Source organism: Muntiacus reevesi, chromosome 19 (assembly GCF_963930625.1).
Source record: "Muntiacus reevesi chromosome 19, mMunRee1.1, whole genome shotgun sequence".
In the NCBI taxonomy this organism is placed as follows: domain Eukaryota; kingdom Metazoa; phylum Chordata; class Mammalia; order Artiodactyla; family Cervidae; genus Muntiacus; species Muntiacus reevesi.
Window position 1 is genome coordinate 32,704,196 of NC_089267.1, and position 25,353 is coordinate 32,729,548.

The 25,353-nt window shown below is 37.9% G+C and overlaps 1 protein-coding gene across 1 annotated transcript in view; it reads left to right on the forward strand.

The window, feature by feature from the left end:
- FRK (fyn related Src family tyrosine kinase) overlaps positions 1 to 25,007 on the forward strand; it is a 97,124-nt gene extending 72,117 nt beyond the window's left edge. Inside the window, exons 3-8 of the mRNA XM_065911376.1 lie at positions 7,117 to 7,280; positions 9,396 to 9,564; positions 12,205 to 12,363; positions 20,734 to 20,915; positions 22,557 to 22,722; positions 23,102 to 25,007. Coding sequence (XP_065767448.1) covers positions 7,117 to 7,280; positions 9,396 to 9,564; positions 12,205 to 12,363; positions 20,734 to 20,915; positions 22,557 to 22,722; positions 23,102 to 23,310 — 1,049 coding nt within the window. The 3' untranslated portion in view covers positions 23,311 to 25,007. The remainder of the gene's footprint in view (positions 1 to 7,116; positions 7,281 to 9,395; positions 9,565 to 12,204; positions 12,364 to 20,733; positions 20,916 to 22,556; positions 22,723 to 23,101) is intronic.
- Positions 25,008 to 25,353: the final 346 nt, after the last annotated feature.

Sequence of the window (25,353 nt, forward strand, 5' to 3'; positions counted from 1 at the left end):
CAATGCTTTCATTGAATTTCAAGTTGGAAATTGGCTCACCTTGGTGGACAGTCTAATAACCAGCCCTTTGCAATGTGTTAATGTATTTACTCTTAAGAATGTTGACGGAGATATTGCTTATTACATTTTCTGTGTTTTTCTTTATGAGGACTCATACGAGAAATTTCTCTCATTTCAGTACCAGAAATCATGTGTTTTTTTGAATAAGAATTTATTAATATTTTCTTCAGGGAACCAGGTAACTGAATGATTTTCCCTCATGGCTGTGAGCTGTCAAAAATGCAGAGAGCCAAATCTTTGGTGCATATCTAGCAAACATGAATGGAATGGAAATCTAAAGAATACCGTACATACAGTATACCAGCCTTGTTTCTGGAGTCATCATCCTTTTCTTTCTTTTTTGTCCTATTTCCTTCATTCCCTTAAATTTTATTCTATTTTGGTGATTTATGCAAGCTTTTGGAGCTTTCTGGAACAAAGCAGAGATATAACTAAATAAATACATGTAAATACTTGAATTATTTCCTTAGGGTAAGTTTTGAAAAGTAGAAGCACTGGCTTTCGTGTCACATTAAATCTTAACCTAGTGAAAAATTTTCTGTAGGAAACTGAGATAATATAATCCATGAATGTAAATTCCTGGTGATTTATTGCCGATGTAATACTAAGTGAGAAGTTAGAGTCCTGAGAGGAATAAAGAGTCAAATTGTTCCTCAGAGACTTTCTGTGCAATATCAGTTCAGTTCAGTTCAGTCGCTCAGTCATGTCTGACTCTTTGCGACCCCATGGACTGCAGCACGCCTGTCCATCACCAACGGCGCTTACTCAAACTCATGTCCATTGAGTCGGTGATGCCATCCAACCATCTCATCCTCTGTCATCCCCTTCTCTTCCCACCTTCAATCTTCCTAGCATCAGGGTCTTTTCCAATGAGTCATTTCTTCGCATCAGATGGCCTAAGTATTGGAGTTTCAGCTTCAGCATCAGCATCATGTCTCTAGCTCTGTGCAATATCAGAGGCTGCAAATGCTCTTTTCATGTAAAATGGTGGTAGATGTTTTTAAATTAAATTATGACAAAATATTGATTGCTATAATTATGTATTAATGAAAGTGATGCTCATCTTCATATCATATCATAGGTATAAACAACAAAATTGATATTTTGTTCTGAAAATTTAAGAGCCAGCTTTGACAGGGGATTGGCCTGCCTTTATAAAGAATTAGACCATAAAGGTCTTGAGGATAAGACCAGTGGTTTTCTCAAAAAGATTCTAAGTATTTGGACAGAGATGTGGTTCAGGCTCATGGATTTCTATGCTGTATAATGTGGAAAAGCCAGTTAATTTTTGCCTGTAAATATGATTGTTTATATTGTCTTTGACTAAAAAGTACATCAACGGGTTTCCTGGACCAGTAACAATGCTGGAAGATCTCAGGACACAAGAGCTATCAGATGTATCCTCAAATAGCTTTTCTCAAAAAATTCTTTTTTTTTTAATTTATTTATATTAGTTGGAGGCTAATTAATTTACAAAACTGTAGTGGTTTTTGACATACATATGATATGAATCAGCCATGGATTTACATGTGTTCCCCATCCTGAACCCCACCTCCCACCTTCCTCAAAAATTATTAACTGGAGTATAATTGGTTTACAATGTTGTTTTGGTTTCTGTTACATTGTTACAACAATATGACTCAACCATGAGTTTAGGTATGTCCCCACCCTCTTAAACCTCCCTCCCATGCCCCACCCTTCAAATAGCTTTTTTTAGTAAATTGTTTGAGTCACCTAATGTAGATATTCTCTTAAAGTGTTTTCACTTAACCTAGCAGTTTAGTAGTCAGACTTACTGACTGATGTTCATAGCTGAGTATGCTTTGCAGGGAGGCAGGTGACCTTGGGGACCAGCCCATTAGTTGAGTTTGATGCATGAAAAGAGTCAAATCCGTTTGTTCTCTTTGGTTTTGGGGGATTTTTTTTTCACCAAAAAAAAAACACGTCTGTATCAATACTTTGTTCTTTCAAAACTACTTGTACTGGAATTCTACTCTGTTTGCTGTAGAACAAAATAGTGCAAAATGGATGTTTATTTTGGATTCTGTTTTAATGGGAGCTTCCCTGATAGCTTAGTTGGTAAAGAATCTGCCTGCGATGTAAGAGATCCCAGTTTGATTCCTGGGTCAGGAAGATCTGGGGGGGATGGGATAGGCTACCACTCCAGTATTCTTGGGCTTCCCTTGTGGCTCAGCCAGTAAAGAAACCACCTGCAATGCAGGAGACCTGGGTTCAATCCCTGAGTTGGGAAGATCCCCTGGAGAAGGGAAAGACTACCCACTCCAGTATTCTGACCTGGAGAATTCCATGGACTGTGCAGTCCATGGGGTCACAAAGAGTTGGACATGATTGAGTGACTTGCACTTTCATTACTTTCACTTCTGTTTTAATGGGGGATACAGTATAATGACTCAAATATTATTTACTTACTGGTATAGAACTATCTTGACATAATTTCTGAAGCAATGGCGTAGTAGGTGTTATCATGAGCGTAATAGTTTTGAAAAGTAAAAACCAACCTAAACAGGGGTTTACATGTGAAGGAGTTCTCTCACACAGAATTTATAGCAGTTTCTTTACTTAATATGTTTTGTAGCCACTGTGTTATGTAGTCATTATTGTGCAAAGAGTGGAAAATTTTACTTTGGAAGTGGCTTTCTTTTGTTGACAATGCTATTTGATAATACTGATATTCTAATATAGTACTCACACATTGGACATTTAGAAATATCTATCATCCTTTGTGAATAATGACACTCAAACTACCCCTGTGGGAGTATATAGATAAGATCATTATTTTCATTTTCTAGATAAGGAAACTGAAATGAAATTCTTTGCCGAAGGTCAAAGAACAAATCACTGGCAGAATAAGATTAGAGCAGTGAGTTCTTGATTTTCAATCATTTGCTCAATCATCTAAGTCACATTGTTTTACTCAGTATGAGAGCAGATTATTATCAGTCAGTAGGAATAAGGCTATGCCCAGATGATGCAAGAAGACCAGCTGAAAAATGAAAATCTGCTCATTCAACCATTTGTTTATCTGTAAAATGCCAAACTGCTCATTATACTGATATTTTTCACTAAGCCTAATAAGTTGTCTTCATGTCTCACAGACACAGCCTTTAACTTAATGTTTATACTGCATTCTAAAGTTAATTTCTGGAGGCTCTGTCTTTTAAAAGCTTAATTTTGGAATATCAGAATTACTTAATATGTTCTAAATAAGTTAGTCATGTGGTAAATTGAGGAAAAAACTCTTTGAAAGTGTTTTTTGATGAAATCTCACTCCTTTGTGCAGTGGTAAACAAACACCTTTTCTAACATTAGAGACATAACATAAGATCTCACCATTAGGAGAAATTGGGCTTTTATGACTGCCACCAACTCCTTGTAAATGCATTTGTGCCTGACATATGGGACTGAAATCATAAGACTGCATCTATATCACATGGATTGTTGCACAGTTACCTTGGTTGTGAAGGTGGCCAAATAATCAGGTGACCAGTGTCATGATGCTTATAGAAGGTCGTGGGCAGAAATAGCTGAATTCTTTCAATGTTCAATAAGCCTTCATTGTACTCCACATACATGCTTACCTGCATTGTTGCAATATATCCTAATTCTTAGACATGTTCTGGTAGATTAATCAGTTGACAAGTGAAACATTTTCCCCTAGGTCAAATAGTATAAATGTGAGTCAAGACGCAAGCTTGGGATGTCTGGCCTTCTAGTAGCTCAATTCATTCAATTGTGCTGCTCCTGAGTTTGTTGATGGATGATTCCATTGTATAGCTAGCCTTGTATGTTTTGCAGTTAAACTACTAAAATACTTTAACTAGTCTGAACTCAGTAATTCACAATAAGAATGGCATGAGCATTATCATTCACTCATAGCCTGTAGAATGTAGAATAGGTTTGGTTCAATAATAAAGATCATGGTGAACTAGAACAGGAATAGAAAACTCATTTTTCCTTGGTTCTGAGATCGTCTGAATTCAATCTTTATTAGGAATGGGCAATTTACAAATGTGTGGGCTCATTACTAACAAATTAAAACCACTTTAAGAAAACAACATGAATTTTGGATCTGATTACTCAGGAATATAACATTAAATGTGCTTTCATCCTAACCCAGTGTATTGAATTTACCTTAGGTGGCTTCTGTGATCTAATTTAAAAATATATATGTGTGTGTATATATATATATCTTATAATCTTGCCTAGACTGAAAACTTGAATGAACTACACATATATAATCTGTGATGTTGATCAGAGATGAAGTACACATCCTGTGTTATTGCAAAACTTAAAAAATTAGATATAAACATGAATGATTGTCTTTTAATTGTATTTATATGCTGGGGTTGGGTTTGTTTTCCTCTACTTAAAAATAAAATTCTGGGGAAGTCTTGATTTCAAAGTAATGATATTTGTAAAATTTGTTGCTGTTGTTGCTCAGTTGCTAAGGCATGTCCAGCTCTTTGCCACCCTGTGGGGTGGCATGACTGCAGCATGCCAGGCTTCCCTGTCCTTCACTATCTCTGGGAGTTTGTTCAAATTCATGTCTGTTGAATCAGTAATGCTAGCTATTTAATTTTGCAGCAGACATTTCAGAAGCTTACATTTCATTTCAAATCTAAAATTTAGTGACATCGCTCATTCAACTAGCAAATATTTATCAGTTGTTACTCTGTGTCAGGATCCGAGTAGGTATTAGTTCAAGACACAGAGACCCTGTAATTCACAGAGCCACCTCAACTGAGATAAATCCACCATCACAATTAACCTAGGTGATGTGAGAGAAAGGAGATGGAAGGGTACATGCAACAGGGTGATGGGAGGAGGCTGGTTCGGAGGATTTAAATTGAGACCCAAAGAAGATCTAGCTTTTAGAAAATTCATGGAAAAACCATTCAAGGGGTATTTAAGATTGCAAGATGAGAATGACTTTTTCTTTTGGTAATGTGTAGTTTTCACAATTTGTAGTTTTCTGAAAGGACAAAAAGAAATGAGAATTCAGAAAGAGAAAGCAACAGTTATTAGAAATGTTGGAACATTAAGGTAGAAACGTTTGGAAATTTTTTAAAGCCTGCTCTTTTATTTTAATGTTGAAGAAATGGAGGTTCGGTGACATTGCCGTGTTTTGGTCATGTACCAGTTAGAAAATGCTGTTTTTTACAGTTGAGAGTTTAAATTTTTATCTATAAATAGTTGGTAAACATTTACTTAGGTTATCTCTATAATCAATAGCAATTGCCAAAGCCATATCAATCATTGGAATTTGCATCCCTTGTTGAGAAAAGCACGAGTATTTTGACCCTTCAGTCAACTGTTGACTTTAGTCTCTGGCTTAGAAGTCACTAGGCCTTTTGAGATGCATTAAAATATAATTCTTAAGTTTAATTTCCATGTAGTTCATTTCAGTTTGGAGCCAGATATGGTTCATCTTGATTAAAAAAGAGTTTTTTTATTGGAAAAAAATGGTGATGCTTCCCATCATTTCCAGTTAGAGACATATTGCTTTGCTAGACATCTCAGTTACAATTTATGTACTATTCATTTTGATAAATGGCAAACTTGAATTTTCAGGCCAATATTTATATAAATTGCAGATATAATTGATAACATAGCTACCTACTTCTAATATTTTTTATTGCTTTATGGAGAAATACTTTGAGGTTAATATTGTTTACACCTCTCTTTATTTTTCTTTTTAGCTTTTTAATCCATATACAGACATCTGTATGAGCTTAGTTCTATATCCTAATAAAACACCTCTATTTGGTGATGATTATATAAGGCAATTAACATTTTATCAAGAGTTATAGTCAATGGGAATGGTAACTTGACAGATCAGAGAGTACAGAATGTGTTTTAGACACAAAAAATTATGATTTAAGAACCTTGTGTTATTTTTGGAAGAGCTAAATATTTGCCTACCCTCTACATTTAATATAAAGAACTGAAAGTAAAATATTTTCATGTATGCAGATGATATGATTTTTTTCAGTTTTATTGAGGTTTAATTGGCAAAAAGATATTTAAATGTACAACATGATGATTTGAAATACATATATGTCATGAAATGATTCCCTCTCCCTACATCGAGTTAATTAAAATATCTGTCACTTCATATATTTCTCTCTTTTCTTTGGTGAGAACACGTGACAATTACTCTCAGCAAATTTCAACTATATAATATAGTGTTATCAGTTACTGTCACCAGTGTTTACTGTCTAAACACTAGATGTTTAGACCTTATTCATTTTACAGCTGAAATTTTATGCCCTTTTATCCGTTTCTCCCTATTCCTATTCCTCCCATGCCACCCCCAGGCAGCCATTTGTCTACTCTATTTCTATAAGTTCATTTTTAAAAAACTCCACATATCAATGATACTATGCAGTGTTTGTCTTCCTCTGTCTTATTTTACTTAGCACAGTGGCCTCCAGTTTCATTCATTGTTGAAAATGACAGGATCTTCTTCTTTTTTTTTTTTTTTTAATGCTGAATAATGTTTTTCTCTATCTCTCCTTCCTTCCCTTTCCATATCTGTATCTATATATCTATACACAGATTTTGTTTCCTGAGAGCACTTTTATTTCAGTGTCCATGTTATATAATTTAATGGGAGAAAATTATCCTTTGTCTCTGTACCAGAAAGAACTGTTTTTAAATATCTTTTGTGATTTTATCTTGTGAACACTGTGATTTCTGAAACTATTTCCTTCTTTACATTGCTAGAATAATACAGTCACTTTTATAGCTTGTTTTAAACAAGTATACTAAGCCTCAAAGCATGGTTTTTTTTTAGTGCTAACCATACTCTTTTATTTTTATATTTCCTTTAAAATATGATTTTCCCATTCTTTTTTTCCTTTTTATTCTGCTATATATGCTTTTGTAAGCCTCCTGAAGCCTTTTCTGAAAGGAAAGTTGAGAAATAAATAGAACTTGTTGAAATTTTATTCCATGCATGGAACTATCATCACAAAATAAGCAAATCTCTTTTGCTTTGGCAAGTTTATTAAAAGGACTTATTCTGGGTTCCAGTTTTAGATGAAGGGGTTGTGAAACACTACAGAATCAGACGACTGGATGAAGGGGGCTTTTTCCTCACCCGGAGAAGAACCTTTTCAACACTGAATGAATTCGTGAGTCACTACACCAAGACAAGTGATGGCCTGTGTGTCAAGCTGGGAAAACCATGCTTAAAGGTGAAATGCTTTCAAGCTGTGTTCCTCAATATTGAAGTTACTTTTTTCCTTCAGATATTGGAGTTGTTGTCATATGATATGTTAGCTCAGGGAAAAAAAAGGTCATTGAATATCTAAGGCATGGATAGGCAAACTATGGCCTATGAGCCAATACTACCCCACACTTATTAATATTTTTATGAAAGTGTAAAGTGTTAGTCGCTCAGTCGTGCCTGTCTCTTTGTGACCCCGTGTACTGCAGCCCACCAGGCTCCTCTGTCCATGGGATTTTTCCAGGCAAGTATACTGCAGTAGTTTGCAATTTTCTTCTCCAGGGGATCTTCCCGACCCAGGGATCAAACCCTGATCTCCTTCTCTGCAGGCAGATTCTTTACTGACTGAGCTACCAGGGAAGCCCCAATATTTTTATAAATAAGTTTTATTGGAACATAGACTTGCTCATTCCTTTACAATTGTCTTTGCCTTTTTGCTATAATTGCAGAGTTTGGTAGTTGAAACAGAGCCTATATGGCTCACAAAGTTTAAAATATTTACAATCTCATTCTTTTCAGAAGAAGTTTGCCGAGTCCTGACCTTAAGCAATCACTGAACACAGAAAATATTCTTTCTTTGCACTAAGACACTAATCTAACATCCTGATATTGGAGCATTTAATGATATGGCTGGAGGAGAAAAAAGTGCTGGAATATAATTCTTACTTAGATGATCTGTATTCAAGAATATTAACATGAAATGACCAGGTTCATTATCCAGTTGTCTGCATATAATAGATATCATTTAACTGTTTAACAGTTTGTTTGGCCTGGTGTTTGGTGGAAGGAGATAACATTTATAGAATTTTTATCTACATCTGTCATTAAATTCCATTGTTTGCATGTTTTACCTAAATGTGTTTAAAGTTAGATAGTGATCAGTCACCCTAGTTGGGCAAAGCCTCAGCTCCTCATCAGAGTGCAGGTCTCATGTACAGTCAATAGTATAGCCAGTCCTGTGGTTTATACCTGGATGACTGCTGAAAGCTTCCTGGTGATGCTTGATTATAATTCTATAGACAAATAGAAGCTGAAGATTTCTGATCATTATGTAGGTAATTTATTGAGCTAAATCCTGCCAGGTGAGTATGCAATTTGGTATAAGTACAGTGGCTCAGTGGTAAAGAATCCACCTGCCAATGCAGGAGACGAGGGTTCGATCCCTAGGTCGGGAAGATCCCCTGGAGGAGGAAAATGTAATCCACTCCAATATTCTTGCATAGAAAATCCCATGGACAGAGGATCCTGGTGGGCTGCAATCCACGGGGTAGCGAAGAGTCAGACACGATTGAGCAACTGAGCATGCATGCGTATACATCTTAGATGGTACAGAAATGACCTCACAAGAATATCTAAGCTTATGCTAAGAAATAGCTCACCTGATACCAAGACATGACTTAAAAATACTTAGTTTAACCAATAGTGTTGAATTCAGATAGGGAAAAGATTTACAAAACATAGGTGACCTTCTGTGCCCTCAAGATGCCAATGACTTAGTGGAGGAAATAAGATAAATATCTAATGACAGATGACAGACTAGACTGTGAAGTATGAGAGCAGAGGCCTTGCCTGTTTTGTTTACACAATGAAGCCTAGTTGCTGCTTGAAAAATATTTATTTATTAAGTAAATGAATGAACAGATAAGTAAATTTAATTGAAAAAAGATGAAATTAATTATGAGAAATTTGATGATACATATGGTAGATGCTATGGGTCAGAGAGTTGGGGAAATAACTGTGGATGAGGTGGATCTTCATTTGACCTTGACCCTTGATTTAGGTAGGCAAGGATACAGAGAGAATGCTCACCAGGTAAGTGGGAGGAGGACATTTGGGTTTGGGGTGGGACAGATGGACAGCAAGGTGCCTGATGTAGCAGGATTTGGGAGGAGAGCAGCTGGACGAGGTAATAGCACAGATTCTACCACTATTGCTTTTCATTTTAAAGTAACTGGGATAAAATTTACAATATTTTGTTTTTAAGAGTGATGTCTCTAAAAGTACCTAGGTTATTATTTTCAAACAAAAAAATTGTTAAATATAACTTTTTTCTTACCAGTATTCTAATTATTCTGTGAAACAGATACAAGTCCCAGCTCCCTTTGATTTGTCATATAAAACTGTGGACCAGTGGGAGATTGACCGCAGCTCCATACAACTTTTGAAGCGATTAGGATCCGGTCAGTTCGGTGAAGTGTGGGAAGGCCTGTGGAACAATACCACTCCAGTAGCAGTAAAAACATTAAAGCCAGGTATGGGCACCAGGATGGCATACATTGATTTTTATAACCTACTTACCATTATAAATGTTCAAGAGGGCATGGGACAGCTGGTTTGGACACCAAGCAAGTGTTTTGCTAGGTGACTGCAATACTCGATCCCAGCACCTGAGATTTTCACAATTACTGCAGGTATGTGGTTTTGAATCCTAATCCTGTTGAAAATTGAGACTAACCTTTACTGTCCAATCTTATCATCTTTTTTCCAAAAAAGAAGCAGCTAGCTATCTATCCTAACATCGCTCTCTAAGGAAGGCCTTTCACAGGTCAAAACAGAACAAAAAAATTAGATTTCTTATATTAAAAAAAAAGCTCCATGATAGTTTTCTCTCCAACAGGAATAATTATTATTGATTTACAGTGTAATAGCAGCAAACAGCTTTGGTGATTGCTTAAATGTCTTCACTTCACTGGGGCCATTAATCAATCTTCTCAGCTATTTATTGCTTAGCAGACTGCCATGCAATAAAGACGAGCCTGAAATCAACTCCCACAGTAGCTTTGACAGGCAAAAATTAATATTTAATGTTGCATTGAGATTGGGTCTGCTTGCTGTGCAGCTGGTCCAGCTTTCCCTGAAGAAGCTCCTGATGTCCTCTGGTTCCAGCTCTAGTAGATGGTCTGATTTGGCAATGATTTAAGCTTCGCTGATGGCTCAGATGGTAATGAATCTAGCTGCCATGCAGGAAACCTGGGTTCAATCCCTGGTTGGGAAGATCCCCTGGAGAAGGAAATGGCAACCCACTCCAGTATTCTTGCCTGGATAATTCCATGGATGGAGAAGCCTGGCAGGCTGTAGTCCATGGGGCCACAAAGAGTTGGACACAACTGAGCGACTAAAACATACACATACATAAGTGGCCTGTATCCCATGAATCTATGACCACCAAAGCATCAGCGTAGAAACATATTGTAGATAAATTGTCTGAATGAAGATCATAATTGATGCTTTCACTGGAAACTTCATGAATCAGATTATTTGGGGGTGAGGGCAGGATGCCACTATATATTTAATTGACCATAGGCCAAACTAATTACAACAACCCTAAGTGGTCCCTTATTATGGTGTGGGTGCCTCTTTTATTCTTAGCTCCATTTTGCCACAGTGATTCAAGACTTTGATCCTATTTGATTATGTGGAGCAAACCAGTGGAAACTGAAATGAGGGAGCTCAGTAAAAACTGATGGAGAAGAGAATAGGCCATTTCCCCATATCCTTCCTCTGTAAGTCCTTGCCTCTTCTCCTTAGTCAGTGAAGAGATATTTGTAGTTGATCTGTTTGGTTTTCCTAAGAATATGATTGCAAATAATAGTACAAATATGGTCAACACTCATTGAACACATATGTGCCAGACAATACTATTACCCTGACATTGATTCTATGATGTTGGTGGAATTATTAGCCATGTTTTACAGATGAAGAAACTGAGGTTCAGAGATGTTTGGTAATTTGTTCAAGATCACAAGTGAGGTAGGGCTAGATTGAGCCTGGGTAGAGTCTCAAATGGCATACCAAAGGATAGATTGCCTCTGTGAAATAGACTGCAGGTCACACGTAACTCTTTCTAACCAAGTATTAATGAACAAGTCAGAGTATTAGCTTGGAGTGTCAAAGCTTATCCATGCTTGAGGTTCAAATATTAGCTGTGAAGTCTTCAAAATGAGAGAATAGGAACAAAATGGACTCTGAGCATCAGTGAAAATGTTTGCACTATTGATAGTGAATACAGAGAGGTGAAATGACAGTATTCCTTCAACTACATCAGTGACTCTGAAACATCATATTGTATAAGAAATAAAAGATTTTTAAATGACTAAGGAAATGTAAACTCCAGGTAGCCCTCTTTCTCTTAAATTCTATGTGATTGTAACTACTTGGCACTTTGCATGTTGAGTCAGAGTTGAGCCAACATAAATGCAAAATTTAACTTAGATAAGTCTGCAAAATAGGCTCCAATGTCTCCCTTATCAAGCTATTAGAACTCTAACTGTGGAGGTATTAGTACATGAGACAATGTGGAATGTCAGTTTCAAGTGGTGAAAAAAACACTAATTTGGGGGAGGGGCTCATGAATGTTTTCTGCTTGGTCTATACTATATGTCCCTACAGAATTAAAGACACAAACATGGTAGAATGTCATTGCTTTTTAGGATAGTTTTCTGGCTCTTCCCACAGTGGGTACCAAGGACAGGGCAATGATTAGTCTTTGGATTCTGGGCAGAAAAATTCGCTGCAGTAATTAAACATTCAGTGTCTTCCGTGTTCATGTTAATAGACTGTCTTCTCTTTGTATTCCTAAGATGCCTGCCTTGTTGTATCAATTAGACTGTCAGTCTCTCCTTTTTTCTTCATTTTTCATATGGACCTGAATCAACCTCTCTTCACCTACAGGTCATAATATATAAGCTGCACAGCCCTGATGCACCAACACTTCAGTTATTAGGTTGCCCTGGTTGAACTGATTCTCTTCCTTGATAAATCTGAAGATTTGTGACACCAATACTCTTACTTTACTGAGAGGCAGGAAGCAATCTCGGTGATTCCCACCAGGCTGCTCTGAGGACAGGAATGCCTCAATAACATAAAGTGATTTTCCCCTCTTCTTGTTTCAGGTTCAATGGATCCAAATGACTTCCTGAGGGAGGCACAGATAATGAAGAACCTAAGACATCCAAAGCTTATCCAGCTTTATGCTGTTTGCACTTTAGAAGATCCAATTTATATTATTACAGAGTTGATGAGACATGGAAGTCTGCAAGAATATCTCCAAAGTAAGCTGAAGACTTAATAAAAGGAAAAAAAAAAAGAGGAATTTAGTTTAGTGAATCCTATAAATGTCAATTTAGCAAGCCTTCTATAACCCAAAGGATATTTACTATGGCATATCTGTGACAATGAATGTCTTAACATTGAATTGCTCAACTACTTTTTAATAGGCTGTATGCTGTGTACGCAAAGGGAGGAAAAATATTTATGTAGTGGAAGAACAAATTGCTCACCATAGACATATCAGAGTACTTAAATGTAATGTGGAAAATTGAAGAATAGATGTTTTGCCTGATGCTTATTTCCTACACTAACTAATTGAACAAAATCAGTCATGGAGCAGTATTTTCCATGGCCCAGAATTAGGAGACATAGAATATTTTGGGGGGAAGGGAGGGAAAGTTACCCTCATTTTTATCTTTGCCAGTTTTTGACAACACTGTGCTTGTTGGTATTTAAAATACTTCCAACTGCTAGAAAACATTAGAATCAGTTCAGTTCAGTTCAGTCGCTCAGGTGTGTCCGACTCTTTGTGACCCCATGAACCGCAGCACGCCACGCCTCCCTGTCTATCACCAACACCCAGAGTCCACCCAAAACCAGGTCCATTGAGTCAGTGATGCCATCCAGCCATCTCATCCTCTGTCGGCCCCTTCTCCTCCTGCCCTCAATCTTTCCTAGCATCAGGGTCTTTTCTAATGAGTCAGCTCTTCGCATCAGGTGGCCAAAGTATTGGAGTTTCAGCTTCAACACCAGTCCTTCCAATGAACACCCAGGACTGATCTCCTTTAGGATGGACTGGTTGGATCTCCTTGCAGTCCAAGGGACTCTCAAGAGTCTTCTCCAACACCACAATTCAAAAGCATCAATTCTTCGGCACTCAGCTTTCTTTATAGTCCAACTCTCACATCCATACATGACCACTGGAAAAATCATAGCTTTGACTAGATGGACCTTGGTTGGCAAAGTAATGTCTCTGCTTTTTAATATGCTGTCTAGGTTGGTCATAACTTTCCTTCCAAGGAGTAAGCGTCTTTTAATTTCATGGCTGCAATCACCATCTGCAGTGATTTTGGAGCCCAGAAAAATAAAGTCAGCCACTATCTCCCCATCTATTTGCCATGAAGTGATGGGACCGGATGCCATGATCTTAGTTTTCTTTATGTTGAGTTTTAAGCCAACTTTTTCACTCTCCTCTTTCACTTCCATCAAGAGGCTTTTTAGTTCCTCTTCACTTTCTGCCATAAGGGTGTTATAATCTGCATATCTGAGGTTATTGATATTTCTCCCGGCATATTCAGGCTAAAAAGCAGACATATACTATTACTTTATTTTTACATCTGCTTCCTGTAGTCTGAGAAGACTTAATGGTGCTGTAGAATTTTGATGTTTATTACAAGTGAATAATTTAATAAACAGCAATATTATAAGCATTAAAATGAGATGTTCGAAGAAATGGAGATCAAGTACTGAGAGAACAATTCATGCTTAAAGAAGAGGCATTTTCTTTACTTTCTTGATGTGTCAGAGGGGGACTGATACAATGCATGAGGTAAAGAGAGGTGAGAATAACAGAACAAAGATATCAGAAAGATAGGAGAATTTTCTTATTTCAGGGTGACTGGTGAAGCTGGTGATATTAAATTGCAAAACTAGATAAGAACAAAGAGCATAAGACCTGCTAACTGATGTTAAAAACAGAAAATATACCTAGCTTCCTTGCATAAAGATAAAATATTTAACAGTATTGTTACCCACCATAGACTAACCTCAGCACTGACTCCTTTTGCCTTATCCCCAAGGACAAACGTACAGGTGCCATCTCAGGTCATGTGTAACAAAAATGTTTTGTCAAATGATAAGCCTTCATGCTGCTAAATAGCACTGTCAATTCTCAGTCCTAAGAACTATCAACAGTGTTCAATTCAATGGATACTCCTTCTGGAACCACTACCTTCATTTGGCTACTGGGACATGTCATCCAATGGCCTTTTCTCCTTTCTTTCTTTCTGGTTCTTCTCAATTTATGTGATTTCCCTCATCTCCCTGACCTCTGGATATCTTGGGATTTTCCAAGACTCTTTTGCAACATCACTAGATTCCTTGCTAATCTCAACACTCTTATTGTTTAATAACATTTATGTTTTATCAATTGCCCAAATCATACCCCTCCATTACTTCAGAGTCGTATATCCAGCTGCCTTTGTAACTTCTCTATGTGAATGCTGTATCAGTCTGGATGATGTGGGATAATATGGGTATAATGCAGTAATAAACTCCTGCAAATCCCAGAAGCTTGACACAAGTATTTATTCTTGCTCATGCTACATATGAAAAATAGACTGGTTGGTGTGTCAGGTCTGTTGATCACCTTGTCAGGAGTAAGAAATATGACTAATCTCATTCTGTCTCTTAAAGTTTCTGACCAGGAGTGACAGCAATGATTTCTGTGCCCTGTTCATTTGGTTAAATCAAGTCAAAGGGATAGGGGAGCACAACCCTCTAAAGTACTTAAAAGCAAGAAAAAACAAAAATTTATAAATAACCCTCATTTTTGCTACATATGTCTATTGGATATCTCAAAATAACATGTCCAAAAGCAATCTGATATTAGTCTCGGTAATCTGCCCCTCTTGAGGTTTTTCCTTTTCTGATGATGCCAACACACAGGCTTACTATCTCAATCTTCCCTACTCTCACATCCTTTATCAGACCAACCAGAAAATCCCACTGGCTTGCTCTTGAAATATATCCAGGATTTTACCACTTCTCAACACCACTACTCCAGTGCAAATCATCATCAACTCTCTCCTGGTTTCTGCAGTAGCCTTCTAATTGGAGTCCCTCTTTAGGTTCTTAACCCCTTACATTTCTTCTTAACACAGTAGCTGTGGTGCTAAATCTCTTCAGTTGTGTCTGACTCGGTGTAACCCTAAGGCCTGTAGACTGCCAGGCTGCTCTGTCCATGGGATTCTCCAGGCAAGAATACTGGAGTGGGTTGCCATGCCCTCCTTTAGGGGATCTTCCCAACCCAGGGATCTAACCTGTGTCTCCTATGTCTCCTGCATTGCAGGTGGATTCTTTACTCACTGAGGCTGGGAAGCCCCCACTCATTTTGTAATGCATGTTTTATTTAGATAGCTTATTTTTAGTCTCTCCTAAAATACAGCTCAGTTTTAGTACTTGAACAATGTTAGGCACACAGAAGGTGTGCACTAATTGTGTGTTGACTAATTGAATGAATAAATGATGAATAGATTAAGTTGGGGTTATTCTGAACCTAATCTGGGACTTGGGGTTACACTTGTTTTAAGGCTCTTGATATTCAGCTTGAATGCCAAGGTACACTTATATTACGTCACAGACTCCTTTGACATTGAGGATTTCTGTGGCTGTTGATGTGTTTTACTCAGGGTTGAGCACGAATTCTGTTGTCTTCTGGGTTGAGCCACCAGGGTTGAGTTGACAAAGGCCTTCATTTGCCAGGATTCTTAGTAGCCAGGGGGGGTAAGGAAGGTGTGCTCATCACAGGCAATTCCTTCCAAATCAAGAGGGTTTCATTTCAACAAAGTGATCTTAAAATGAATCTGCCACTCTTAAACAGACCATCATGATAAATATTATTAAGCTGAAAGGCTCTTGAGTAATGGAACGTAATGAAAATATTTCCTTGCTGCAGATGTAAATTGTCGCAGGTCTGTGAACCTTTATATCAGTTTTGACATATGGCTGTTGTATTAGAAGTGTGCTCTGAGGTTGTACACATTTCCTAGGCCACTGCAGTCTTTCAGGGCAGGAAATGTATTACTCAATTTCCTTCACTATTGTGCCTGTCAGTGAAAACCTTTTTATATCCGCTGTAATAGGATTAGATGTTGTATTTGATAGTTGAAATAACACATTTTTCTATAGAACCATCTCTGTAGTCCCTAAGCTTGGCTGAATATTTTTTTTGGTAATAAACTTCTCCAAAATGGGAGAAGCCTGTCAAAAAACTTTAGCACTATGGGTAATTGATGCCTGGTATTTCTTATTGAAACTTAAAGAGGATAAATACCTGCATCTTTTAAGTTTAGTTGGGCTTGTTTGCTTTCCAATAAATACTTGTAGAGCATCTAGTATATGTCAGGATATTTTCTTTTCCTACGAATCAAGCTCCAGCATCATTCTCATGGACAGTCCACCTAGTGGATTGATGCAGACAGGAATGTTTTCACTGAGATACCCTTTAACTGAACACAACTATATAGCTATTTACTGTGTGTATGAATGGAAGTGTCTTCATAGCCCCTGACTCTTTGGTGCTCTGGAGTATAAGGTGGATTTTAGGGAGGCAGTATAGAATAAATTTATGAATCATGAAATTTCAGTCTCCAATATCCTGGATTTGAATCTCTGCAACTTATTATCAGGCAACCCCGACGGTCCAGTGATTAAGAATCTGCCTGCCAGTGCAGGGGACATGGGTTCGATCCCTTGTTGGGAGGATTCCACATGCAACTAAGCCCCCGCATCACGACTACTGAGTCTGTGCTCTGGAACCTGTGAGCCACGACTACTGAGCCCAAGCGTCCTAGAGCTTGTGGTCCCCACAAGTGAGGCCACGGCAGTGAGAAGCCTGTGCACCACGAGTTGGGAGTAGCCACGGCTCATGGCAGCCAGAGAAAGCCCGCACAGCAAGGAAGACTCAGGACAGCCAAAGATAAATAAATAAATAAATAAATAAATGAATATTTAAGAAAATTATTATCTCTTCCTCTGAGTGCCAGGAATCCCTAGCAAACTGGGCAAACTACCTCCTGTAGTTGCTCTGAGTATGAGATGAGGTGACTTCCTGGAAATCAACCATATGGGATGGTTGGAGAGGAGCATATATTTTTAATTTTTTCCTGTAAAGACAACTATATAGCACTTACTATGTGCCAGGAAAGTTTCTAAGTCATACACAAGTATTAATTTAGTTCATTCTTCTAACAACCTCATGAATTCTTAGCATTATCATCCCCACTTAGCAGCTGAAGAAACTGAGGTGTGGAGAGGGTAAGTATAGTAACTTATTCAAGGCGGTTGAGCGAGAATTCGAACCCAGGAAATCTGGCTCCATAATCCATTAAACTTTTTTTTAAATTTACTTATTCCTGTGCCTGGTCTTCATTGCTGCCCAGGCTTTTCTCTGGTTGTGGCCAGTGGCTACTCACTAGTTGCTGTGCATGACTTCTCATTGCGGGGGCTTCTCTTGTCGCAGAGCGCAGGCTCTAGGGAATGCAGGTTTCAGCAGTCTCGACTTTCCAGGCTCCAGAGCACAGCCTCATTGTTGTGGAGCACAAGATTGGTTGCTCCGCAGCATGTGGGATCTTCCCGGATCAGGGATCCAGTACGTGTCTCCTGCATTGGCAGGGGGGTTCTTTACCACTGAGTCACTAGAGAAGTCCCAGGGTCCATGTTTTTAGTTGCATACATAGCACTGATATTATTTTCCAAATATCAACCTTATATCTATTGCTGCACGATAAATTACTCCAAAACTTAGTAGCTTAAAGCAGCAAACATTTATTTCCTCACAGCTTTTGCAATCAGGAATCCAGGTGCAGATGAGCCAGGTCTCCTGGCTCAGGGTTTCTCACAAGGCTGCAGTCTTTTTATTTGCTTGTAAACAGGATTGTTTTATTATTTTCTCTTTCTGATAGTTCATTATTAATGTATGGAAATGTACCAGATTTCTGTATATTAATTTTGTATCCTGAATGTTACTGAATTTATTTATTAGCTCTAGGAGTATTTTTGATGGGGTCTTTAAGATTTTCTGTATAGAGTGTCATGTCATCTGCCAATAGTTAAAATTTTACTGCTCCTCTTCCAGTTTCTTTCTTTCTCTTGTTGATTACTGTGGCTCAGACTTCCAGTACTTTGTTAAATAGAAGTGGTGAGAGTGGGCATACTTACCTTATTCTGGATCTTAGAGGAAAAACTTTCTGCTTTTCACTGTTGAGATTGATGTTAGCTGTAAGTTTGTCATAAGTGGCCTTTATTACTAAGATCCTATTTAAATACACTGCTTGTATTAAACACACACACACAGTGCTTAGGTTTTTCTCATTTGAAAACTTTCCTTGATTCTATTTAATTTCATTTTCTTAATTATAAAAGATGACAGACACGTAGAAGGGAACATATATGATTTATGCCCTTTAGACATATAGATTTATTCTGCAACTGTAAAGTGAGCAAATAAACAACTATGCAGTTAATATGCAAATCAAGAATAAGAATATACTCAGCATTCCAGAAACTGCTCTAGTACGTTATCAATGACAATCCCTCACTATTATGAACTTTATGGTAATTGCTCTCTCTTCCTTGACTTCATTTTTCTCTGCTAGCTTTTTGTTATTTTGCCTTCTTGATTAGGTTTTTGGAAATTGATTTCTCCTCTTGCTATTTTCATGTCCTCAATTCCCATTCAGCCCTTCACCCTTCATACCCCATCTCCAGTGAGATTTTCTTCCTGTCACCAGTGTCTCCAATGACTTCTTAATTGCTATATTTAAGAAATGCTTTTTATTTCTTATCTTACTGGATTTATTTGACACTGGTGGTGACTTTCTCGTCTCAAACTTTTGACTGTTAGGATGTTCTCTCCTGGTTCTTCTCTCGTTCTGTAGGCTGATTCCTCTGTTTTCTTGCAGGTTTATTTTTCTATGCCCACTGTAAATGTTGGCATTTCTCATGATTCTATCACCTCCCAGCAATCTCAGCAACTTTTAATGTTTAACTTCCACCTATAAACAATGACCCTTAAATCCATATCTCTAGCTGCACGCTTTCCTTTAAGCTTCAGAACCATATGCTTGTCTTCTTTTAGACATTTCCACTTGGGTAATCCACATGCATCTCTATTTTCACAAATCTTAAACTGTTTAATTCTGATTAGGCAGCAGCAATGATAGGTAATAAGAACAGGTAGACTTTACTGAGTTCTTCCTATGTCAAGTACTATTTTAAGTGCTTTATGTGTGTTAACTCATTTTAATTCTCTTTTAACAACTAATCCATGTGGTAAGGGCTTCCTCGGTGGCTCAGACGGTAAAGAATCCACCTGCAATCTGGAAGATCTGGGTTTGACCCCTGGGTTGGGAAGATCCCCTGGAGCAGGGCATGGCAACCCACTCCAGTATTCTTGCCTGGAGAATCACCATGGGCAGAGGAGCCTGGTGGGCTACAATCCATGGAGTCACAAAGAGTTGGACACGACTGAGTGACTAAGCGCACTATGAGGTAATGATAATTATTGCTGTATATATGGGGAAATCGAGGCACAGGAGCATTAAGCAGCTTGCCCAAAGTCAGGGAGAAATCTAAGGTGGAGCCCTGATTCAAATCTGGCACTCTAGCTTCAAACCAGTATTCCTTCCTCCTGCACTGTAATTACCTCTCAGGTCAGGAGTTGTGTGTAAGACTCTTGACCATAAATTCAATGCATTTTTGGTAATGTTTGGCTTATTCAGACAAGGATAATGATAGTTTGGGTTTATGTGAGGCAATTTAAATTCTCCAAAAAATTGAAAATATCTACTAACATTATTGCATCTCAACTATCCAGAGATGGCTGACACTGTTTCACAAAGTCAACATAAGATAACATTAGTCTCTCTATGATTATCAGACTGACTCTACTACATAAATTTCCTGTACTTCATTATACAGCATCAGTAGTAGAAGAAACTATGTCTATGAAAAGTATACCATGCCTAGAGAGATGAGCAACCTATTCTAAGAATAACAAACTAAGAAAGGAACTTTAACACATGTATCAAACTTGATGGAGTACAAATGTAATATACACAGTTTATAACTACACATATAAGAGCCTACATTTTTTTGTGAACTAGTTTTTAAGAACAATATAATGGAAGAATGAGAACTTTTCATTGGCTCAACCATGCAAATTAGCATTATTTTTAGGTTCAAAGACTAAAACAAACTATACAATGAAAGAAATCCAGAGCAACCAAATAACAATTTTCAGGAAGAGATGAGTCAGTGACATATGGTATTCAAAATGGCAATAGCTGGACTCTTTCAGATATTTATAGCTGTGTTTGGATCATGTGGTTCTTTTGCTCCTTTCTCTCAGTAATGTTCATTTAGGGAAGGGAGGGACTCTGCTTTGAAATGTGTTTGAACTCTGAAAATTGCTGCCTCGTTAACCCTTCATAGGAAATGGAACAGCTTGTACTGATTATATTTATTTTCTCAACAGATCATCACGATGGCACTTAATCCCACTGAGAGCTCACTCATCAGAATTCTTAGGATTTGCTTCAATATTTCAAATGTTCTCCAAACTGAATCTCTTATTTTCTCTTTTTGCCTAGATGATGCTGGATCAAAAATCCACCTGACACAGCAGGTAGACATGGCAGCCCAGGTTGCCTCTGGAATGGCCTATTTGGAATCCCAGAACTATATCCATAGAGATTTGGCTGCCAGAAATGTCCTTGTTGGGGAACATAATATCTACAAAGTGGCAGATTTTGGACTGGCACGAGTTTTTAAGGTGGACTTGGCTTTGTTTTAATTAGTTGGTAATGAGTCAAAAGGCTAACAGGCCAGTAGACTAGTAGTATTCCTGCTGTTTTTTTTTTTTTTTTTTTTTTTTTACAATATTTCTGAGAGTCCTGTGGTTCATAGATCATGTTGGGATACCAAGGCTCTACAGACAAAACTACCTTCTGTTTCTGCTTCTTCACCAACTTGAAAGAAACAGGGAAAACAATGACAAACCATAAGGGAAAGTATGTAATTAAGTTTGTGGTTGAATTAATGGTCAGTTTTTCATATCCAGTCTCTGGTGTCTCAGTGGTGAAGACTCTGCCTGCAATGCAGGAGATGTGGGCTCAATTCCTGGGTTGAGAAGATCCTCTGGAGAAGGAAATGGCAAGCCACTTCACTATTCTTGCCTGGAAAATCCCATGTACAGAGGCGCCTGGTGGCCTATAATCCATGGGCTCTCAGAAGAGTTGGACATGGCTTAGCGATTAAACAACAATAGCCTCTGTCTGCCTTTGTTTATTTAGAAGCAGCACACGTTGTACAGTTACTATATGTATTGCTGTTCACTTTGTGCCAGACTAATATGCATGCTGCCAGAACTCAACAGCAATCATTGGTTTTTAAAATACTGCCTCCCCCTACCTCCCTCAATTTTGTGACATCAGACCAGAAGACACTGATATGGAAAGTGTAGTATTAGCTGTTTTTCTCTGACTTTAAATGTTTATTTCTACATTATGTCCTAAAATATGAGTGTGGAGCATCAAACACAAGTATATGATTCTCTTCTGATCTTTATGACGTTGTCTTTTCTCTTTGTAAATTAATTAGATCCCCAGTGAGTTGATATGGTAATTTAAATCATTTGGATCCTACTTTTCAGTATTAGAAAATGGTTACATGGTAATTCTCAAAGTCAGTGGCTCTTCAATACCAGCAGTAAATTAAAAAAACAGGCTTTGTTTTCAGACAAATTTCCCATATGTAATATAATGCTCCTTCCAGTACTACTTTTAACACGCAGTAGGATCTCAAACGGCTTCCCCAGTGGCTCAGCAATAAAGAATCCACCCGCAATGCAGGGGCCACAGGAGTCTTGGTTTCCATCACTGGGTTGGGAAGATACCCTGGAGGAGGGCATGGCATTGTACTCCAGTGTTCTTGCCTGGAGAATCCCATGGACAGAGGAGCCTGGTGGGCTACAGTCCAGGGAATTTCAGAGTCAGACATGACTGAAGCAACTTAGCATGCATGCACAGGCTCTCAAATAGGGTTTCCCTGGTGGCTCAGATGGTAAAGAATCTGACTGCAATGCAAGAGATGGGAGATTTGATCCCTGGGTCAGGAAGATCCCCTGGATAAAGGAAAGGCTACCCACTCCATTTATTCTTGCCTGGAGAATTTCATGGACAGAGGAGCCAGGGCACTGCAAAGAGTCAGATAGGACTGGGTGACTAACACTTTCACTTCAGGCTCTCAAATAATGTTTCATTAATGACTAATTTGCTACTATACTTATCACCTGAACTAAACTCATTTTGAATCTTTTCCCTCTATAGTTTAATGAGAAGTAGATTACAGATGAATGAGGGTAGCCAAAAAAAATACCACTTTAACTTGGCTTGATTCCTTAATGCATTAACAGGTAGAGAATGAAGACATCTATGAATCTAAACACGAAATAAAGCTGCCGGTGAAGTGGACTGCGCCTGAAGCCATTCGTACTAATAAATTCAGCATTAAGTCCGATGTGTGGTCATTTGGAATCCTTCTTTATGAAATCATTACTTATGGCAAAATGCCTTATAGTGGTGAGTAATTCTAAAGCGGGCCTTTCTGCTGTAGGTCACTTACTTAGGTGTGACTTTAACTGCTTTGCCCAGACTTAGAGGGCAGAGTTATGAGGCTGACCACACCATGCGCCTGTGGGAGCATAATAGATAAAATTTGATGATAATGATTTGCATTAATGAGGTGCTTTATTGCCTCCTTATCCTTTGCTCTTGAATTTCCGTCTTACAGACAGTACTTGCTGCAGGATTTAGTCTTGACAGCCTGGGAAGAGAATGGAGGACTTCACAGTCTCTCCGAGGAAGTCAATTTGCTTTGTCCTCTAGGATATCAGTATCTATGGATTTAAGACTCTGATTTTCAATTTGTTTTTTGTTGGTTCCATTGTGTATATTTCAGGTTTGACGGGTGCTCAGGTAATCCAGATGTTGGGTCAAAACTATAGACTCCCTCAACCATCTAACTGTCCATTGCAATTCTACAATATCATGTTGGAGTGCTGGAATGCAGAGCCTAAGGACCGGCCGACATTTGAGACACTGCACTGGAAATTTGAGGATTATTTTGTAACAGATTCTTCATATTCGGATACAAATAACTTTCTATGATGAACACTGAAGAGGAAGAACAAATAATGAAGCAGCAATAAAACCCAATAATCAGTTCAGCAATACAATCATATTAACCAGCTGTAAAAATGAATTTCTCTTCACATATTCAAGTAATAAGGTAAACTTGGCCACATGATATAAAAAAGATTAAATGTGCATTTTACCAACTGGGCAATACCGAAGGACAGTCTAAGATGAAATATCATCTCCCCACTGCCTGGCCAAATCAAACGTACTAAACAGAGTTATTTTTCTTTTTAAAAGAGACTTACATTTCTATTTATTGTTTGAAATGCCGATCAAGAGGATCAACAGATGATACTCAATTTTTACTCAGTGACTGTTGTAGCATTTTCCTGTTTACTGATTAAAGTGGTTATTCATTATTCCTTGGATTGCTGAATCCCATCAGGCTGTTATTATGAAGGAATTTGATTGCTTTTCTGCACAGCAGGACCTGTGCTTTGAGATTTTTTTTTCCTCATTTAAAATATCCTGTAACTACAATGATGGCAAAGCCATGTTAAATGACTTGATTGTACTTGGAGTAATTGCACATATTTTTTCCCCATGCATAAAAAAATGAAGCAGCTGTTGAGAAAAAGAATTAAAATCTCCCTCATTTTGTAGAAGGAAATGATGGAATTTTTCTATACCTCAATGTGTGTCATCTGAGATTCATCTACATTAGTTTTAGGCTCTTAATGTTAAGAATCAGATTGCAAAGCTGATGAGTTATTATCTATGAAAATATGCAAGAAACATCTAATAGCCTGCAAGATCTGAGAAATAAGTATCAAAATAGTTTAGGAAAATGAGAGATCAGTAGGATTGCTTTATGACCTAGGATTTCTGAATAATTAAAAAAAATGTACTTTTGGCATATAGGCCAGATTTTCAAACTGACTACAAAACAGGTCAAATTCTGCTTCAGATCTAGAGAATAAGAATCAAGAATAATAAGGTTTCATAACCTTGGTTTTAACACTGTATTTTTTGTCTGGTTAGGCCAAAAGGGTTTTTTACTCATCTTAAGTTTTAATTAACCTTTGCAAGAATCTTATTTCTTTTAAGCAGTTGGTTTATCAAGTTTTGTGCCTCATTAGATAAGTATAGAGAGTCCTCAAAGAAATATATGAAAAGATCTTCTAATGTAAAGCAATATGAATGAAACAATTCATAAGAAAATTTTGAGTACATTAAGAATATTTTGAGTATATCCTCTTATCTTTCTTTAAAAGGAAGGAACAGCATTTCTAAGCAGTTATGGAAGCCCCAACACAATGTAGATTAAGCACTAAGTAAATCTGTAACTCTCTAATTGGAAGACAGAAGTCGTTAAAAAGGAGATAACAGGCCCCAGATGGGGAGTCACTTGTGCTAAGCCCCATGTCAGCAAACCTAGACCTAACACTTACCCTAATTGCAGTTTCAGCCTCTCCCAAAAATGTAACCTTTAACCAACCAGTCAACCTGGAATTACTGGGTCAGCAGGAGGGAGGTAATCTGCCGGATAGACCCCTTCCATCCCACTTAGGAGGACAACCTTGTCCAAAACAATGCATTCTTGGCTAATAACTTCCTTTCCCCATCCCCTTTCCTGTTTTTTAAAAGTCCTTCCTTTTCTATGGCATGGCCTAGCTGTTTTCTATTTGTTAAATGAGATTCTGTCTTGATTCAAGAATCACTGAATAAAGCCAATTTGATCTTTAAATTTACTCAGTTGCATTTTTGTTATTTAACAAAGGAGAGAGGGTTTCATGAACAATACCATTAGCAATTCAGTGATGTTCTTGTTGCCCAACTCTTTTGAGGCCCCATGGACTGTAACCTGCCTGTCTCCTCTGTCTATGGGATTTCCCAGGCAAGAACACAGGAGTGGGTTGCCATTTCATTCTCTGGGGCAACTTCCTGACGCAGAGATCCAACCTGCATCTCCTGCACTGGCAGATGGATTCTTTACCAGTGGCCACCTGGGAATCCCATCAATGGTGTTAACAAAGATCGAAGTCTTTTCCCAACCTTCCTTCTGCCATCAGC